The sequence below is a fragment of the Meriones unguiculatus genome, chromosome 16, assembly GCF_030254825.1.
Source record: "Meriones unguiculatus strain TT.TT164.6M chromosome 16, Bangor_MerUng_6.1, whole genome shotgun sequence".
Classification (NCBI taxonomy): domain Eukaryota; kingdom Metazoa; phylum Chordata; class Mammalia; order Rodentia; family Muridae; genus Meriones; species Meriones unguiculatus.
In genome coordinates this window covers 41,797,493-41,815,924 of record NC_083363.1, presented here as the reverse complement: position 1 = coordinate 41,815,924, position 18,432 = coordinate 41,797,493, and the positions used below count along the sequence as shown (strand labels likewise).

Here is an 18,432-nt window from a genome sequence, read left to right as displayed (position 1 = left end):
AGCCTATCAGCTCTCATCAGGACTGCCTGCATTGTCTTCCTCTGTGGCCTGGTAAGGCTGCTCCCCATCAGGGCTAGGTGATCAAAGAGCCAGCCACTGAGTTCATGTCAGAGACAATCCCTGTTCCCCTTACTAGGACACCCACTTGGATACTGAGCTGCCATGGGCTACATCTCTGCAGGGGTTCTAGGTTATCTCCATGCATGGTCCTTGGTTGGAGCATCAGTCTCATCAAGGACCCCTGTGCCCAGAATTTTTTGTTCTGTTGCTCTCCTTGTGGAGCTCCTGTCCCCTTCAAGTCTTTATATCTCCCCCTTTTTTCATAAGATTCCCTGTACTCTGCCCAAAGTTTGGCTATGACTCTCAGCATCTGCTTTGATACACTGCTAGATAGAGTCTTTCAGAGGCCCTCTGTGGTAAGCTCCTGTCCTGTTTCCTGTTTTCTCCCTCTTCCGATGTCCTTCACATTTGCCTTTCTGAGTGAGGATTGATCATCTTACCCAGGGTCTTTCTTCTTACTTAGCTTCTTTAAATGTACAGATTTTAGTATGTTTATCTATATTATATGTCTAATATCTACTTATAAGTGAGTATATACCATGTGTATATTTCTGCTTTTGGGATACCTCACTCAGTATGATCTTTTCTAGTTCCCACCATTTGCCTACAAATTTCATGATTTCCTTATTTTTAATTGCTGAATAGTATTCCATTGTGTAAATGTATCACAATTTCTGTATCCATTCCTCCGTTGATGGACATCTGGGTTGTTTCCAGGTTCTGGCTATCACAAATAAAATGGCCACAAATGTGGTTGAACAAATCTCCTTGTTGTGTACTTGAGCACAATTTGGATATATGCCCAGGAGTGGTATAGCTCGATCTTGAGGAAACACTATTCTTCATTGGCTAAGAAAGCACCAGATTAATTTCCAAAGTGGTTGTACAAGTTTACATTCCCACCAGCAATGGCGGAGGGTTCCCCTTTCTCCACAACCTCCCTAACATCTGTTGTCACTTGAGTTTTTTATCTTAGCCATTCTGATGGGTGTAAGGTGAAATCTCAGGGTCGTTTTGATTTGCATTTCCCGTATGACTAAGGACGTTGAACATTTCTTTAAGTGTTTCTCTGCCATTCAATATTCCTCTAGTGAGAATTCTCTGTTTAGCTCTGTACCCCATTTTTAATTGTATTACTTGATTTGTTGCTTTTTAACTTATTGAGTTGTTATATATTCTGGGTATTAGCACTCAGATATAGGGTTGGTGAAGATCCTTTCCCAGTCTGTAGGCTGTCATTTTGTTCTGATGGTAGTGTCCTTTGCTTTACAGAAGCTTTTCAGTTTCATGAAGTCCCATTTATTGATTGTTGATCTTAGTGCTTTTGGTGTTCTGTTCAGGAAGTTGTCTCCTGTGCCAATGAGTTCAATGCACTTACCCACTTTTTCTTTTAACAAGTTTCATGTGTCTGGTTTTATATTGAGGTATTTGATCCACTTGGACTTTAGTTTCATTCAGGGAGATATTTTTTTAAAAAAAAATTAAAAACAAAAGAAAATAATCCCAAATAAGACTCTAGAAAAGGAAAATGACAATTTGGATGGTAATAAAATCTGAATAAGATTTTTAACAGGATTGAAGTAATGATAGTTTTATTTTTATAGTTTTATTTCTGTATATGTATTTATTTATTGATACTTTTATTTATGTAAGGTGTCAATGCTGGAGAAATACAGACATATAGAAATTCTCTAAAGTAATTTTTTAACTTTTATGTGCCTGAAAAGTAACATATCATATTTTTAGTACAACTCCTTGCCTTGAGATCCCGGTCTGTGAATTAGAGAAATGATGATATTGGGAAAAACCTTAGACCAAGCGCTCTCCTTTTTTAACCAGGGGAGGAAATAAATGTTGTACCTTATGTACATATTTTTAAGATTTGTGAATTTTATTTTGTGTTGATGGTCGTTTTGTTTGCAAGCATGTCTGTGTACCATATGTATGCATGGGAACCAGAAAAGAACAATGGATTCCCTATAACTGGAGTTACAGACAGTTGTTAGCCAATATGTGGGCTCTGGAAACTGAACCAGAGTCCTCCGATACAGCTGCCAGTGTCCTTAAATACTGATCCATCTCTGAAACCACTATACTGCATATTTAAAGCCAGGCTGAGAACATATATTTCAGCTCTTTACAATTTGTGTCATAAAAGACAACTGGCAACACATTATTTTAAAAACCATACTCAAAAGAGTCGGTTTTTTAAATGACAGATAACCAACTCTTTGGTTACACCAGCCAGACTGTGGCTCCTGGGAATTCTGATGAAGTAAAATTAATTATTTCTAATAGCAGACATTTCAGACCAGATTATGTCTCAAAGACATAAAGAAAAAAAATATATGTATACATGTCTTTCAACTAACAGCTAACATAGGTATTCACTGAACTCTGCCTTCCTTGTAGTTTGTTTGTTTGTTTGTTTTGAATTGCCTCATACCCCTCTCCTTATTCATTGTTCTGCCTCCATGCAGGTCCACATTCAGAATGCTACTCTGGCAGGAGGTGTCGCTGTGGGCACGTGTGCAGACATGGAAATCAACCTATACGGTGCTATGACCATTGGCAGCATTGCAGGGATGGTCTCTGTGCTTGGATACAAGTTCCTTAGTGTATGTACGATAGATATATTGAACCAAACCTTAAATCTGCACCAGCATCTTCTCATGTCCCACCAGTAAGAACAGGGAAAAGAGAAACGGTGCTTCCTTTCGTGCAGGCCTCTGACTGGAGGCCATGTGTCTCTTTCCGAAATACTTCTCCTACTGCAACCATGCAGTGCCTCTCTTTCCCGACTTCAGTGCGGCAGGAGAGATTATTGGAGTGGCTATTAGTAATTTAGCACGAAGTCAACGTTAAGGGCTTATGTTAAGTTCTTTGGAAAAGTCCCAGAGAATATTTTATCCCTGTTGTTGATTTGTGGGTGTTCCAGAGGATGTTGTCCTCCATTTGCTTATCTGTGAATTTTGTGTCCGAATGAGGCAAATGGGATGTTTTTAGGAGGTGGGAAGATGAAGTCATTCCCTTCCATCCCAGTCACGAAGGACTGTTTGATCGCCACTTGTCTTTAAAGTGTTTGACACACAAGTGCTTCAATGTCAAAAAAGAAAGTGAGCCTTAGATAAAATTTCCTCTTCTGAGTATAGGAAGAAGTGAAGCCAGAGAAGACAACGTAGCAGACAGCAGATATATGGGGGGGGGGGAGAAATACAGGTTTTTTTGCTTTTTTTTTTTTTCAAATGTACTATGTGTGGAATTTACGCTAATAGGTAGCTTTTAGCTGTTCATATGAGGAAATCAAAAGTTTTAAAAGGAGTATATGTGGACGTGACAGAGATAATAATTCGGTTCATTATAGTAACGTCTTAACCACCTGTCTGTATTGTGGCACTCCATAGGGTGTGCTTTGTATATGCAGAATGAGAACGTACAAATATATTCTGTGCAGCTGTTTGCTTTCGTATGGAGCTCTGTGTGCCTTACAAAACCCTGACCTCCCTCTCTTTCACAACCTCAGCCACTGCTAGCAAATAAACTGATGATCCATGATACATGCGGAGTCCATAACTTGCACGGTTTACCTGGTGTGCTCGGAGGCCTTGCCAGCATTGTGGCTGTACACTATGGAAGCTCTGGCACGTGAGTAAAGACCAGCGGATTTTCCTTATCCCCGGTCCTGTGCTTTGTAATTGTGTTTGTTGGCATACATAGTGATAGGGGTGGGACCCTTGTTCTTGTTGTTGTTGTGGCTGCTACCATATTAGGCTCAGAGGCATAAATGAGAGAACACCGTTAACAAATCTTTCCTAGTTGCCCCCTTTTGCAGACTCACTCCTTTACCCTTTCATCAGCTCACTGCCTGCCTGCTGGGAGAGGAGAACTGTGCTAGTGTTACCACCATATTCAAAGTTCACCTGTCGTTTATTCAGTGGCCCTTTCACATTCCACAGCCATTTACTGCATTCTTCTCTCCCCAACTTGCAATGAATTTTTACAGTTTTGCATTCATCTATTCACCGTGTGTGGCAAATGCACGCATGCGTGAGGATGCACGCGTGCGTGTCATAGTGTGCAGGAAAAGGTCAGAAGACCACTTGCAGGAGTTAATTCTTTCCTTCCTCCATATGGATCCAGGGATCCAACTCAGGTCGTAAGGCTTGGCATCAGTCTTCCTTACCTACTGTGCCTTCTCTCCAGCCCAATACTTTATTATCTTTGTTTTAAGACAATGTTTCTCAAAATGTTGATCACAACCCATTTGGAAGCTGAACAATCTCTTCACAGAGGTCACATATCAAAAACCCTGCATATCATACATTTGCATTATAATTCACAACAGCAGTGAAATTAAGTTATGAAGTAGCAATGAACGAAGTTATGAAGTAGCAGTGAAAATAATTTTATGGTTGGGGGTCACCAAAACAGGAGGAACTGTATTAAAGGGTCACAGCATTAGGGAGCTTGAGAACCACTGTTTTAAGGTAACTAACTACCTCTGGTATTATCAACGTATTTTTCAATTTCTTCATTGCCTTTTCTATAACATATATTCTAAGCTTAGCCTTCCAGATGTTATTAATGGACCTTCTAATTTCACCAAAATTGTTTATTTAGAGTGGGGAGGAAATGGCAGCCATATTGTTTTAGACATTATCCCACCTACCCTGTCTAGAAGAGAGGCCTGAGAACCAATATTCAATAAGTATTTATTGAATGAATCAAATCAAGGATCAATTTTTGAAAGTCCTTAATTTCTTCGAAAGAATGCTATATTAACCATGGCTAGTGAATCAGAAAGAAAATAAAAATAAAAAGGAAAAAAAAGCATAAACAGTGACTACACATTTGCTTGTATGTAAAATAATACTTTGTCCTCAAGATGACAAACACACATACCTTCAAGTAGCTAAGGTCTGTTTGTTGTCATTCATTGTTAGGAAAACCTCTAATTCTTTATTTTGATTTCCTAGGTCCACCATGGCTATGCAGGCAGCAGCCCTGGGAACTTCCATAGGCATAGCAATTGTTGGAGGTTTGATTACAGGTTTGCATCAAAACTGAACATTAAGCTGGGTTTTGTGGTACATGCTTGTAACCGCAGCCACTTGGGAGGTTAATTCGGAAGGACTGAACTTCTAGTGGAGTTGATCAAAAAATGGGGAGGTGATCAAAGAATAGGCCTATCAGATGATGTCAGAGGGTGTCCCTCTTCCCATTACTATGGAACCCACTTGGATACTATGCTGTCATGGACTACATCTGCACAGGGGTACTAGGTTATCCCCATGCCTGGTGCTTGGTTGGAGTATCGGTCTCTGGGAGGACCCCTGTGTTGAAATCTTCGAGTTCTGTTGCGCTCCTTGTGGGGTTCCTGTCCTCTCCATAACCTACTATATCGCACTTTTTACATAAGATTCCATGCACTCTGCCAAACAGTTGGCCATAAAGTCTCAGCGTCTGCTTTGATAGTCTGCAGGGCAGAGCCTTTCAGAGGCTCTCTGTGGCAAGTTCCTAGATTGTTTCCTGCTTTCTTCTTCTTCTGATGTCCATCCTCTTTGCCTTTCCGGATGGGGATTGAGCATTTTAGTCAGGGTCCTCTCTCTCGATTGATTTGATTTTAGGTTTATCCTATAAGTCTATATAAGTGAGCATATACCGTGTGTGTCTTTCTGCTTCTGGGACAGCTCACTCAGGATGATCCTTTCCAGGTCCCACCATTTACCTGCAAATTGCATGATTCCCTTATTTTTCACTGCAGAGTAATACTCCATTGTGTAGATGTACCACAATTTCTGCATCCACTCTTCAGTTGAGGGTCATCTAGGCTGTTTCCAGCTTCTGACTATTACAAATAAGTCCGATACAAACATGGTTGAGCAAATGTCCTTATTGTATACTTAAGCCTCTTTTGGATATATGCCTAGGAGTGTTATGGCTGGATCTTGAGGAAGCATTATTCCTAGTTGTCTGAGAAAGCGACAAATTGATTTCTAGAGTGGTTGGACAAGTTTACATTCCCACCAGCAGTGGAGGAGGGTTCCCCTTTCTCCACAACCTCTCCAACATGTATTGTTACTTGAGTTTTTCATCTTGGCCATTCTGACAGGTGTAAGGTGAAATCTCAGGGTTGTTTTGATTTGCATTTCCCTAATGGCTAATGAGGTTGAGCATTTCTTCAAGTGTTTCTCTGCCATTTGATATTCCTCTACAGAGAATTCTCTGTTTAGGAATTTTTTAATTGGATTACTTGGTTTGCTGTTTTTCAGCTCCTTTAGTTCTTTATTTTTATATATGCTGGATATTAGCCCTCTTTCAGATAAAGGGTTAGTGAAGATTCTTTCCCAATCTGTAGGCAGTCATTTTGTTTTGATGATAGTGTCCTTTGCTTTACAGAAGCTTTTCAGTTTCATGAGGTCCCATTTATTGATTGTTGGTCTTAGAGCCTGTGCTGTTGGTGTTCTGTTCAGGAAGTTTTCCCCTGTGCCAATGAGTCCAGGGTATTCCCCACTTTTTTTTCTAGCTGATTTAATGTGTCTGGCTTTATGTTGAGGTCTTTGATCCACTTGGACAACAGTTTTGCGCAGGGTGATAAGTATGGATCTATTTTCATTTTTCTACATGTAGACATCCAGTTAGACCAGCATTTGTTGAAGATGCTATCTTTTTTCCATTGTATGGTTTTGACATCTTTGTCAAAGATCAGGTGTCCATAGATGTATGGGTTTATTTTTGGGTCCTCTGTTCTGTTCCATTGATCCACCATTCTGTTTCTATGCCAGTACCATGCAGTTTTTATAACTGTTGCTCTATAGTACAGCTTAAGATCAGGGATGGAGATACCTCCAGAAGATCTTTTATTGTAGAGAATTGTTTTAGCAATTCTGGGTTTCTTGTTATTCCATATGAAGGTGAGAATTATTCTTTCCAGGTCTGTAAAGAATTGTGTTGGTAATTTGATGGGCATTGCATTGAATCGGTAGATTGCATTTGGTAAGATGTCCATTTTTACTATGTTAATCCTGCCCAGCCATGAGCATGGGAGATCTTTCCATCTTCTGGTATCTTCTTCTATTTCTTTCTTCAGAGACTTGAAATTTTTTTCATACAAGTCTTTGACTTCCTTGGTTAGGGTTACTCCGAGGTACTTTATGTCCTTTGTGGCTATTGAAGGATGCTGTTTCTCTAATTTCTTTCTCAGCCCTTTTGTCTTTTGTATACAGGAGACCTGCTGATTTTTTGGAGTTAATTTTGTATCTGGCCACTTTGCTGAAGGTGTTTATCAGCTGTAGGAGTTCCCTGGTAGAGTTTTTGGGGTTACTCACGTATACTATCATATCATCTGCAAATAGTGATAATTTGACTTCTTCCTTTCCAATTTGTATCCCCTTGATCTCCTTCAACTGTCTTATTGCTCTAGCAAGGACTTCCAGAACTATGTTAAAGAGATATGGAGAGAGTGAGCAGCCTTGTCTTGTCCCTGATTTCAGTGGGATTGCTTTAAGTTTCTCTCCGTTCAATTTGATGTTAGCTGCAGGTTTGCTGTATATAGCTTTTACTATGTTTAGATATGTGCCTTGTATCCCTGATCTCTCCAATACTTTAAACATGAATGGATGTTGGATTTTGTCAAATGCTTTTTCAGCATCTAGGGAGACTATCATGTGGTATTTTTCTGTCAGTTTGTTAATATGGTGGATGACATTGATGAATTTCTTTATATTGAACCACCCCTGCATACCTTGGACGAAGCCTACATGGTCATAGTGAATGAAATCTTTGATGTGTTCTTGTATTCGGTTTGCAAGTATTTTGTTGAGTATTTTTGCATCAATGTTCATAAGGGAGATTGGCCTAAAATTCTCTTTCTTTGTTGAGTCTTTGTGAGGTTTAGGCACCAAGGTGACTGTGGCTTCATAGAATGAGTTTGGTAGTGCTCCTTCTGTTTCTATTTTGTGGAATAGTTTGAAGAGAATTGGTGTTAGCTCTTCTTTGAAGGTCTGGTAGAATTCTGCACTGAAGCCATCTGGTCCTGGGCTTTTTTTTTGGATGGGAGACTTTTGATGACTGCTTCTATTTCTTTGGGGGATATAGGTCTATTTAGTTGATTTACCTGGTCCTGGTTCAGCTTTGGTAAGTCAAATCGATCAAGAAAATTGTCCATTTCATTTAGATTTTCAAATTTTGTGGCATATAGACTTTTGAAGTAAGTCCTAATGATTGTTTGGATTTCCTCAGTGTCTGTAGTTATGTCACCCTTTTCATTTCTGATTTTGATGATTTGAATGGTGTGTCTCTGCCTTTTAGTGAGCTTCGCTAAAGGTTTGTCTATCTTGTTGATTTTCTCAAAGATCCATCTCTTGGTTTCATTGATTCTTTGAATTGTTTTATTTGTTTCTAATTGATTGATTTCAGCCCTGAGTTTGATTATTTCCAGCCATCTACTCTTTTTGGTGTGTCTGCTTCTTTTTTTTCTAGGGTTCTTAAGTGAGCAATTAAGTTGCTTGAATGCGCTGCCTCGAATTTCTTCTTGAAGGCACTTAGTGCTATGAACTTTTCTTTTAGCACTGCTTTCATTGTGTCCCACAATTTTGGGTATGTTGTGTCTTCATTTTCATTGAGTTCTAGGAAGACTTTAATTTCTTTATTTCTTCCCTGACCCAGCTGTCATTTAGTAGCAAGTTGTTCAGTTTCCATGTCTGTGTAGGCTTTTTGCTATTTCTGTTGTTGTTGAGGTCCAGCTTTATTCCATGGTGATCAGACAGGATACAAGGAATTATTTCAGTCTTCTTGCATCTGTTGAGGCTTACTTTGTGACAAAATATGTGGTCTATTTTGGAGAAGGTTCCATGAGGTACTGAGAAGAAGGTAAATTCTTTTGTGTTTGGGTGTAAGGTTCTGTAAATGTCTGTTAGGTCCATTTGATTCATGACCTCTGTCAGAGACATTGTTTCTTTGTTTAATTTCTGTTTTGTTGACCTGTCCTTTGTTGAGAGTGGGGTGTTAAAGTCTCCAACTATTAATGTGTGGGGATCTGTATGTGGTTTAAGTTTTATCAATGTTTCTTTTACAAATGTGGGTGCCCTTGTATTGGGGGCATAAATGTTCAGGATTGTGATGTCTTCCTGGTGGAATTTTCCCTCAATGAGTATGAAGTGTCCTTTCCCATTTCTTTATAATAATTTTGGTTGAAAGTCTATTTTATCAGATATTAGAATAGCTACTCCTGCTTGCTTCTTAGGTCCATTTGCTTGGAAAGCCATCTTCCAACCCTTTATCCTCGGATAATGTCTATCTTTGTGACTTAGGTGTGTTTCTTGAATGCAACAGATTGCTGGATTTTGTTTACGTATCCATTCTGTTAGTCTGTGTCTTTTTATTGGAGATTTGAGTCCATTGATGTTGAGAGAGATTAATGACCAGTGGCTGTTAGATCCTTTGGTTTTGATGTTGGGTGCGGTCATAAGGTTGTGTGCTTGGTTGCTTTTTGTTTTACTGTAGTGGGGTTAATTATTTCCTGTGTTTTCTTGAAAGTAGCTAGTTTTCTTGGGTTGTATTTTCCCTTCTAGTATCTTCTGTAATGCTGGATTTGTGTGTAGGTATTGTTGAAATTTGTTTTTGTCATTGAATATCTTGTTTTCTCCATCTATGGGGACTGACAGTTTTGCGGGGTATAGTAGCCTGGGCTGACATCTGTGTTCTCTTAGGGTTTGCATGATATCCATCCAGGCCCTCCTGGCTTTTATAGTCTCTGTTGAAAAGTCAGGTGTTATTCTAATGGGTTTGCCATTATATATTACTTGGCCCTTTTCCCTTGCAGCTCTTAGTATTTTTTGTTGTTGTTGTTGTTCTGTATACTTACTGTTTTGATTATTATGTAGCAAGAAGATTTTCTTTTCTGGTCTAATTTATTGGGTGTTCTGTAGGACTCTTGTATTCTTATTGGCCTCTTCTTTAAGTTGGGGAAATTTTCTTCAATGATTTTGTTGAAAATATTTTCAGGGCCTTGGAGCAGGGAAATCTTCCTTTTCCTCTATTCCTATTATTCTTAGATTTTGTCTTTTTATGTTGTCTTGAATTTCTTGGACGGTCTGTGTAAGGAATTTTTTAGATTTAACATTTTCTTTGACAGATACATCTATTTCTTCCATTGTATCTTCCACACCTGAGATTCTTTCTTCCATCTCTTGTAGTCTATTGGTTATGCTAACCTCTGTAGTTCCTGTTTTCTTCCCTAAGTTCTTTCTCTCTGCAATTTCCTCCATTTGTGTTTTCTTTAATTTTTCCAATTCTATCTTCAGTTCTTGAGCCATTTTGTTTATTTTCTTCACCTGTCTGACTGTATTTTCCTGTTTTTCCATCACTTCTTTCAGCTGTTTGTTTGAACCAACCTCTTTTTCTTTCATTTCATTCAGGGCTTAAGTATTTCCTTTCTAAAGGCCACCTATTGTTTGGCTGCAACTTCCTCTGTTTCTTTAGGGATGGCAATATTCTGTTTGAGTTTATCTTCCTCTATGTCTTTACTTATCTTATTTGTTTCCTCTGTTATCATCTTCATGAGCATAGTTATTAGGTCATCTTCTTGGATTTCAGTTATGCTGGGGTGTCCAGGGCTACTTGCCCTGGGTTCTGGAGATGCCATATTGCTCTGTCTTTTGTTGCTTGAGCTTTTATGCTGGCCTCTACCCATTGGGCTATCTTAGGTGTTTGGGGTTAGTTTCTGGTGGTTCCTGGGGATCCTGTGGTGGAGAGAATTTCCTTGGCAGAAAGCTGGTTTTTCTTGAAGGAAGTCTTCTCAGCTTTTTGTGTATAGTCCCTGGATGGCTGGCGTTTTTTCAGGAGCTGCTGTTGCTCACCTCAGGGATAGAGATCTGAGTGGTAACTGTGGTCTTTGTTAGTCGAGTGGGTTCTCCTCTCACCCAGGGAAGTCCTGAAGACAGCTGCCCTGTTTCTGGGTTTCTTGCTGTAAATTTAATGATCAGCTGCTGTGACCCAGTTGGACAGCTTGCACGCAGCAACTCATTGTGCCTGTGTCTGGAGCAAACCTCAGTGATGGCGGCTCGGCCCCGTCGGTCTGCAAGACTTTTTCCAGGGAAGGACTGGGTGATTTAAGTCAGTTCAGTGTCCTTCCTTCTCTGTGGATTCTCTGAAGACAGGGACTCCCAGTCTCTTTTTTGCCCTGGGGCCCACCACTCAGTCTCTGCCAGCTAGCTGGCAAGCAGAAACTGCCTGTGTCTGGAGCACAGCTCAGTGATGGCGGCTCGGCCCCGCTGGTCTGTGAGACTTTTTCCAGGGAAGGAATGGGTGATTTAAGTCAGTACAACTTCCTTCCCTGTGGATTCTCTCACGGCAGGGACTCCCAGTTTCTGGTGTTTTTGTGCCCTATCAGCCTGGGAAGGTGATCAGGACACACAGGTGTGTGGCTCTGGTCTGGTGACCTAGTGCCTGCAAGACCTGGGATCTCTTCCGGGTTCTGGCTGGGGGACCTGAGAGTGGTCAAGACTGATTCCCAGGCCATGGGGGTTTCCTCTCACCTGAAAAACACGATCACTGTTGTTTTAGGGCCCAGGATTCAGTCTCTTGGTTGCTGTACAGGAAATGTTGTCCAGCTCCTCAGATGCCCTGTTCTCCTGGCGCAGCCATCTTGTCCTGCCCCTCATGATAGTATTTTAACTACTTAGTAAAGAAGAAACCTTCATCCTTTTTTAAATTTTATTTTATTTTATTATTATTAGTTACATTTTATTAACTGTATCCCAGCTGTATCCCACTCCCTTATTCCCTCCCAATCCCACCCTCCCTCCCTCATCTCCTCCCTGCCCCTTTCCAAGTCCACTGATTTGGGAAGACCTCCTCCCCTTTCATCTGACCCTGTTTTATCAGGTATCTTCAGGATTGGCTGCAAAGTCCTTCTCTGTGGCCTAGCAGGACTGCTCTTCCCTTGGGGGGTGAGGAGGTCAAAGAGCCTGCCATTGAGTTCCTGTCAGAAATAGTCCCTGTTCCCCTTACTATGGGAAACCAATTGGTTACTAAGCTACCACGGGCTTTATCTGAGCAAAGGTTCTAGGTTATATCCATACATGGTCCTTGGTGGAGTGTCAGTCTCAGAAAAGACCCCTGTGCCCAGATATATTTGGTCCTTGTGGAGCTCCTATCCCTTTCCATGTCATACTAACTCCCTTCTTTCCTATGATTCCCTGTACTCTGCCAAAGGTTTGGTTATGAGTCTTAGTATCTGTTTTGAAACACTGCTAGGTAGTCTTTCAGATGCCTTCTACAGTAGACTCCTGTCATACATCCAATGCACATCCCATTTGTCTTTCTAAATAAGGACTGATCATCTTACCCCGTGTCTGCTTTCTTGTTTATCTTCTTTAGGTGTATAGACTTCATTATGAAACCTTCATCCTAATTGCGCTTTGTTATCTCTCTCTCCCCACAGGTCTAATTCTGTGCTTACCTATCTGGGATCAGCCGCCTGATGAATACTGCTTTGATGATTCTGTTTATTGGAAGGTAATGTGCAGGGTTCACAAAAATAATGTAAATGATGGCTCTGTTCAGGTAGCCAAGGACCCTTTTGCTTCTCCACATCAAAATTATGGGTAGGCAAGGAGGAGCTCTTCAAATGTTGGTCTCTAGCAATATCTGTTCTTTTCTCTTCAGTGACATCTGCAGCGACAGCAGCTAAGTAGAAATAATGGCAAGTTCCCTCTAGAGTTACAGTCTTTATGTAGGATTAGAGTATCAGGACCTTTTTGGGTTTTAATTACCTACCCTTAGCATCGGCCAGTGTTATTGTTCTCATCCTAGCCTAGACCCTTGGTATAGGAGACTTGTTCATGCTTCTGAACACTTATGATGACCAGGCTTTTAGATTCCCTTTTCTGGCTCCCCATAAACTTTTCTTCTCAAGTCTTATCTCTGCTTTCTGTTCATCTCTCTCTCTACTTCTGCCAGCCATCTTCTTCTACCTTGGCTACCTTTGACCTATCCAACTGCCTCTTCATCTGAGACACTCTCTAAACAACTTGGCTGCCATTGGTATGACTACCCAGAGTACCATTCCTTGGCATTTTGTTTTTGGTACATGCTAGGGCCATTCAGGTATCAAAGCTACTTTAGTAAACAGACACTGGGCACAAATTAGACCTCCTGGAAGCTGGGTGCTCAAAACCAGTCTCTGAAGAGAAGCCAGACCTCTCTGGGGACCCAGTCAAAAAGCAGACACTGCTTATCACACTCTTCTATAAATCCACTTCTAGACCTCCTGCTGGGTCCACCACTGCATCTCCAACCTTCCAGCAGCTGGCTACCTTGCTGCTTACCCACTTGACCGGTCAACTGTTAAATTCTTGATCTCATGTCAGCTGTGGTGGTGCACATCTTTAATCTGAGCCCTCTGGAGGCAGAGGCAGTGGGATCTCTTGTGAGACTGAGGCTAGCCTCAATCTACATAGTGACTTCCAGGACTACCAGGTTGTGTAGAGAGGAACCCTGTACATGATTATACAAAAACTCAGTGTGGGCACACACGTATGCATGAACTAAAATAAATAAGTTAATAATAATAAATATCAAAAGAAAAGATACTTTCCAAAGCAGAAACTAAACAAACATAGAATGTAACCAACAAATATAATTTCTGCTCTTTTACACCAATTTTTAAAGTTAAAATTATGGGTCAATAGCATAAGGTATTACATTCAAGGTAAAAGTAGAAAAAAGCAAATGTACTGTGTAAGTCTGAAGGCTTTGAGTGAGCACACATTGAAAGACTCTGTAGCTAAGAAACTTCAGCTTCTTTCCTTCCATCCCTCACATTTTGCCTTTCAACTCCACTGTTGCTTTCTCTCAAAGCATTTTTTTTTGCATATCTTAAGTGTCATAGATGCTTCCACAGATTATTAGGAAAACTGGGTTTGGGAAATAGGGAATGCACTTAAAGTTGGTGAGATAAATGATGTGTTTTTATATTATTTTAATTCACCATTTTTTCTAAGCTTAGATGATAATTACAGAAAATGCCTTTGCTTCAGTACTAACTCTTGACAGGCCTAGTAAAAGAACCATTCAGTGTCACAGCATCATTTTTGTTTCTCAAGGTTCCCAAGGTCAGAGAACTTGATGATCACTTCTTTCAACATGCGAATCACAACCACGTGGAACAGGAAGTCTAAGTGCCTTTTCTAAAGTCAGCATCCATGAAGAGTCAATTTTTAAAAAACAAAACCTTAGTATCAGAGAGACAGGGATGACAGGCTCCGAATGGCCAGTGTAAAAATGCCTTCATATTTCGTATTATTCCCTGATGTTCAAATGATTTCTCAATTGACAGGAAATTGCTCTATCCCAGACTCTGAATGACTCTGCAAATGGATAGGTGCCTAGTAAATAAATGATTGTATACTTGATATTTTGAAAAAAAAAAAGAAAAAGAGATAGATTTACATAGAAATCAATACTTCTTGATCATGTAAAACTTTATCCACTTTTTAGATTAGCTTGTAACACAGCATCTTTGTGTGTGTGTGTGTGTGTGTGTGTGTGTGTGTGTGTGTGTGTGAGCCGTTAGCTTGTCCCTGTTCATTCCCCTTCCCACTGCACTCTCTCATAATTCCTCACCCCCTCCAGCTGGGTCCCTTTCTTCTCCCAGATTAGCATTGCTTGTTTTAGTACATGCATTCCATTCGCATCCCTATAGCTTCTTAATGCACATATGTGTCTTCATTTCCAAATAGTATAAAGCTGAAGTCAATGAAATGGCATACTGAAGAATCTATGCTAAAAAAAAAAGAAAGAAATATTTGTAAATAAAAAATAACATTAATGTTCTAGTTAGCCTCGTTTTAAATCTTAAAAACAGTCATTGTAATGGTATACTGTTGCTTGCATTTTCTTATTTTTTTATTCCTTTTTATGGTTGTTATTGTAATAAGAGCTTAAAAGATATTTGTATAAAATTTCAAGTAATTAAATATTGTTATAAAATAAGGTATTTTTCCTTAGATGTCCTTTATTTGGTGATTAAAATACATTTTTGGAACAAGCACATATATATACAACTCATACTTAGAGCATATTTCATTTAAAATATTACTTATATATTCACTATAAAAACCAAGTGACCTTTGCATAGTTCAACCTGTAAAGGACTGCATTTAAAAATGGTCACTAGCACAGACACATTAAACCATATTTATAAAAATGAAGTAACTTTTTTTAGACAGGGTTTCTCTGTGTAGCCTTGGCTGTCCTGGACTCAGTCTGTAGACCTAGCTGGCCTCAAAGTCACAGAGATCCACCTGTTTCTGCCTCCCTGAGTGCTGGGATTACAGGACTGTGCTACCTCGTGTGACCCAAGTAACATTTTTTTATATTTAGAGCTTTCGATATTTTTCTTCCATCCCCCAGTCCTAAAATCTTAACAGGAAGCACCTAGGTACCAAAAAGGAAATGAACCCTGCCACAATCAATGGGACTTTCCTTTGTGACAGATAGAACTTAAAAACTATAGACAAATGTGGATTATTTAATATTTTACTTCAGGTAAAATGTTTCTAGGTCATAAACACATTGTGTGTCATGCAAGTGACTTCTGACACCATACTATCTTCTACACAGGTTTTTAAATGTGTCATATAAGCAAAGTCCACTATCCCATTCCCTGATGACTTTCATAAAGAAACATCATCATTTTCATGGTAATCAAGGTTTCTTCAGCCTCCATGGATCATAGAAAAAATTTTGGAGGGTCTGGGGACACTAAGTTATAAAAGAATTGATCTGACTGCTCAGAAAGTGTGCTGTGATGGCATTGATGTCTGGCTTGTGAACACTGTCTCAGACCTTTTTTCAAGACAGGTGTTAAAACACTAAAATTTCATTTGCCTTTCTTTTTGTGGGAGAATATTTTTATTAGGAACAAATAACAAAGCATAGTCTTTGGAAAATTTGTTTAAAGTTACTGTAGTGAATCCCTTTCATAATTACCATTTTATTAGTATATCTCTAGTTTTTCCTTTGTCATCATTCTTTATCATCCAAGTTTATGGGGGGCAGGGGAAGCTGTTGACATTAGAAAGGACACAACATAATTCATCACTTTGTGAGTCTTTGATGGGTTGTCCAGAATAACATATAAAAACAACAATGTTTTTTTGTTTCATGGTGGGGGAACAAAACCTTGCCATATTAATAAATAGAATCAAAGGAATGGCATATACCTTTCACATCTATTTTGTCTGAAAGTTAGCAAATTATTTTAATGTGAACATTTATGTTTCCCACTCAAATAAATTCATGGTTAATGTTTGGTAAATTGGCCCTGAGTTTATCATGACATTCCCACGGAAAGCCCCTTGTCCCAGTCTTCTACCTTCCCCAGCTTATTCACTTCATCCACCCCAGTTATGTTCTGATTGTTCAAAACTAGTCTGTATTTGCAGATCCAACAATATTATAAGTGCATTTCTTCTGGATATGCACAAGTGTGTGTGTGATATACTGAAAACTTAATTACTCTAATCATGTTTATTTGCAAGAGTCATTTTACATCAAGTAAAAAAAGTGGTTTTTTTTTTTAGTTCAAGTCTAAACCCTGTTTGTTTGTTTGTTTGTTTGTTTTTTAATCACTTAATTAACATCACTTTTACACCATCTCCAGAACAGAATACAATAAGGCAAATCTATTGCATCAGTTCATGGGTTAGAATAAAATTTCAAGATCTATTTAGATGATCAGTTTCAGGAAGTTTTTGTTATTCCTTGATTTTAACTAAATCTGAAGGCCTGACCCAGAATTAATGGATGCAATTTCAAACAGGTTTGTGAAATTTAAGATATGTTCAGAATTCTCCAGCCCTTGTTTTGATAGCCTGCAAACTGGGTTCTGCGTTAGATAAGAAAGGTCTGCTGGTTGCGGCCCAGGAGTTTTAGCAATTGTTCTACTGCAAGGGGCCTCCTTTAAGCTCATTGCTTATTTACTTTGCCGCTTACTGGAGGTCCAGCTCACACCACTGAAGTACCTTGAGTAGTTGATAGGAGGGCAACCATGGATAGTGGTACAGGCTTGCAATCCTAGCACTCAGGAGGCAAGGTGGGAAGATGTAAAATTCAAGCCAGCCTGAGCATCATAGTAAAAGTCTCTCACAAACAACTGAACCACAAAACAATGAGGGTGACAAAAGAACTCTCTTCTGAATAAATCAAACATCTACCCAGTAGCGGGGTACAATTGTCCCAGATTACCAGCTAAAGAGAAAAAATATATATATCTGTGATCTTTAACACGGGAAAAGGTTGTAAATTCCCTGCAATCATGCACGTTTGAAAAAACATGTTCTTGACTAGATCTTCTGAGACTCGCAAAAGATCAAAATTCTCACTGCTATCCCAAGGACTCAATTGAGCACATCTCATGCCCATAAGGGATCCCAAAGAATTTTATTAGTGTGAGTTTGTGTGTGTTTTATACAATATGCATGTGCATATGTGCCTGAGCACACTTACGGAGGCCACAAGACAGTTTTGTGGAGTCAGTGCTTTCTGTCCATCTTTTGTGAAAGGGATCGAACTTAGGTTGCCATGCTTGTATATCAAATGATTTTATCCACTAAGGCATTTCACCTCCCCCACTTGTCAATGCAGGCAGAACACTGACTACATAATAAACAGATAAATCTTAAAAAGAGGGAAAAACAGAAAATAAAATAAAAATAGGCCAGTCATTGGTGGTAAACTTCCTTAATCCACTCAGGGAGGCAGGGGCAGGTGAATCTCTGTGAGCTCAAGGCCAGTTCTGGTCTACAGAGTGAATTCCAGGACAGCCAAGTCTACATAAAGAAACGTGTCTCAAAAACCAGAGAGGGGGGCTGGGTGTGGTGATACACAGACCAGCAGATCTTTCTGAGTACAGCTTTGTCTACATAATGAGTTCCAAGATATCCAGGGCTATACAGAAAAACCTTGTCTCAAAAGAAAGAAGGAAAAAAGAAAGAAAGAAAGAAAGAAAGAAAGAAAGAAAGAAAGAAAGAAAGAAAGAAAGAAAGAAAGAAAAGCTGAACATAGAAAACTACACCCAAACATGACACCACATGAAATATAAACATGTATGTATGTACTTGCACACACACACACACACACACACACACACACACACACACACACCTTTAAGTCTACCTAACCTGCTGAAGGAGGTGTATATCATCTGATGTTCCCCCTTTGGCTTCAAGCACCCTCCGTGATGGTTAACCTCCATTGGCAATTTGACTAGATTTAGAACTACCTGGGAGATGCACTCCTTAGCTTATCTGGTATGGTGCTCTCAGAGACTTTTAGAGAACTCACCCAGAATGCACACAGCATCAT

The 18,432-nt window shown here is 39.6% G+C and overlaps 1 protein-coding gene across 1 annotated transcript in view; it reads left to right on the top strand.

Annotated features, from left to right (window-relative positions):
* Nucleotides 1–14,501, top strand: part of Rhag (Rh associated glycoprotein) — a 34,729-nt gene extending 20,228 nt beyond the window's left edge. The window contains exons 6-10 of the mRNA XM_021659038.2: nucleotides 2,541–2,678; nucleotides 3,584–3,705; nucleotides 5,037–5,110; nucleotides 12,506–12,579; nucleotides 14,169–14,501. Of these exons, the coding sequence (XP_021514713.1) occupies nucleotides 2,541–2,678; nucleotides 3,584–3,705; nucleotides 5,037–5,110; nucleotides 12,506–12,579; nucleotides 14,169–14,243 (483 nt within the window). The 3' untranslated portion in view covers nucleotides 14,244–14,501. The remainder of the gene's footprint in view (nucleotides 1–2,540; nucleotides 2,679–3,583; nucleotides 3,706–5,036; nucleotides 5,111–12,505; nucleotides 12,580–14,168) is intronic.
* Nucleotides 14,502–18,432: the final 3,931 nt, after the last annotated feature.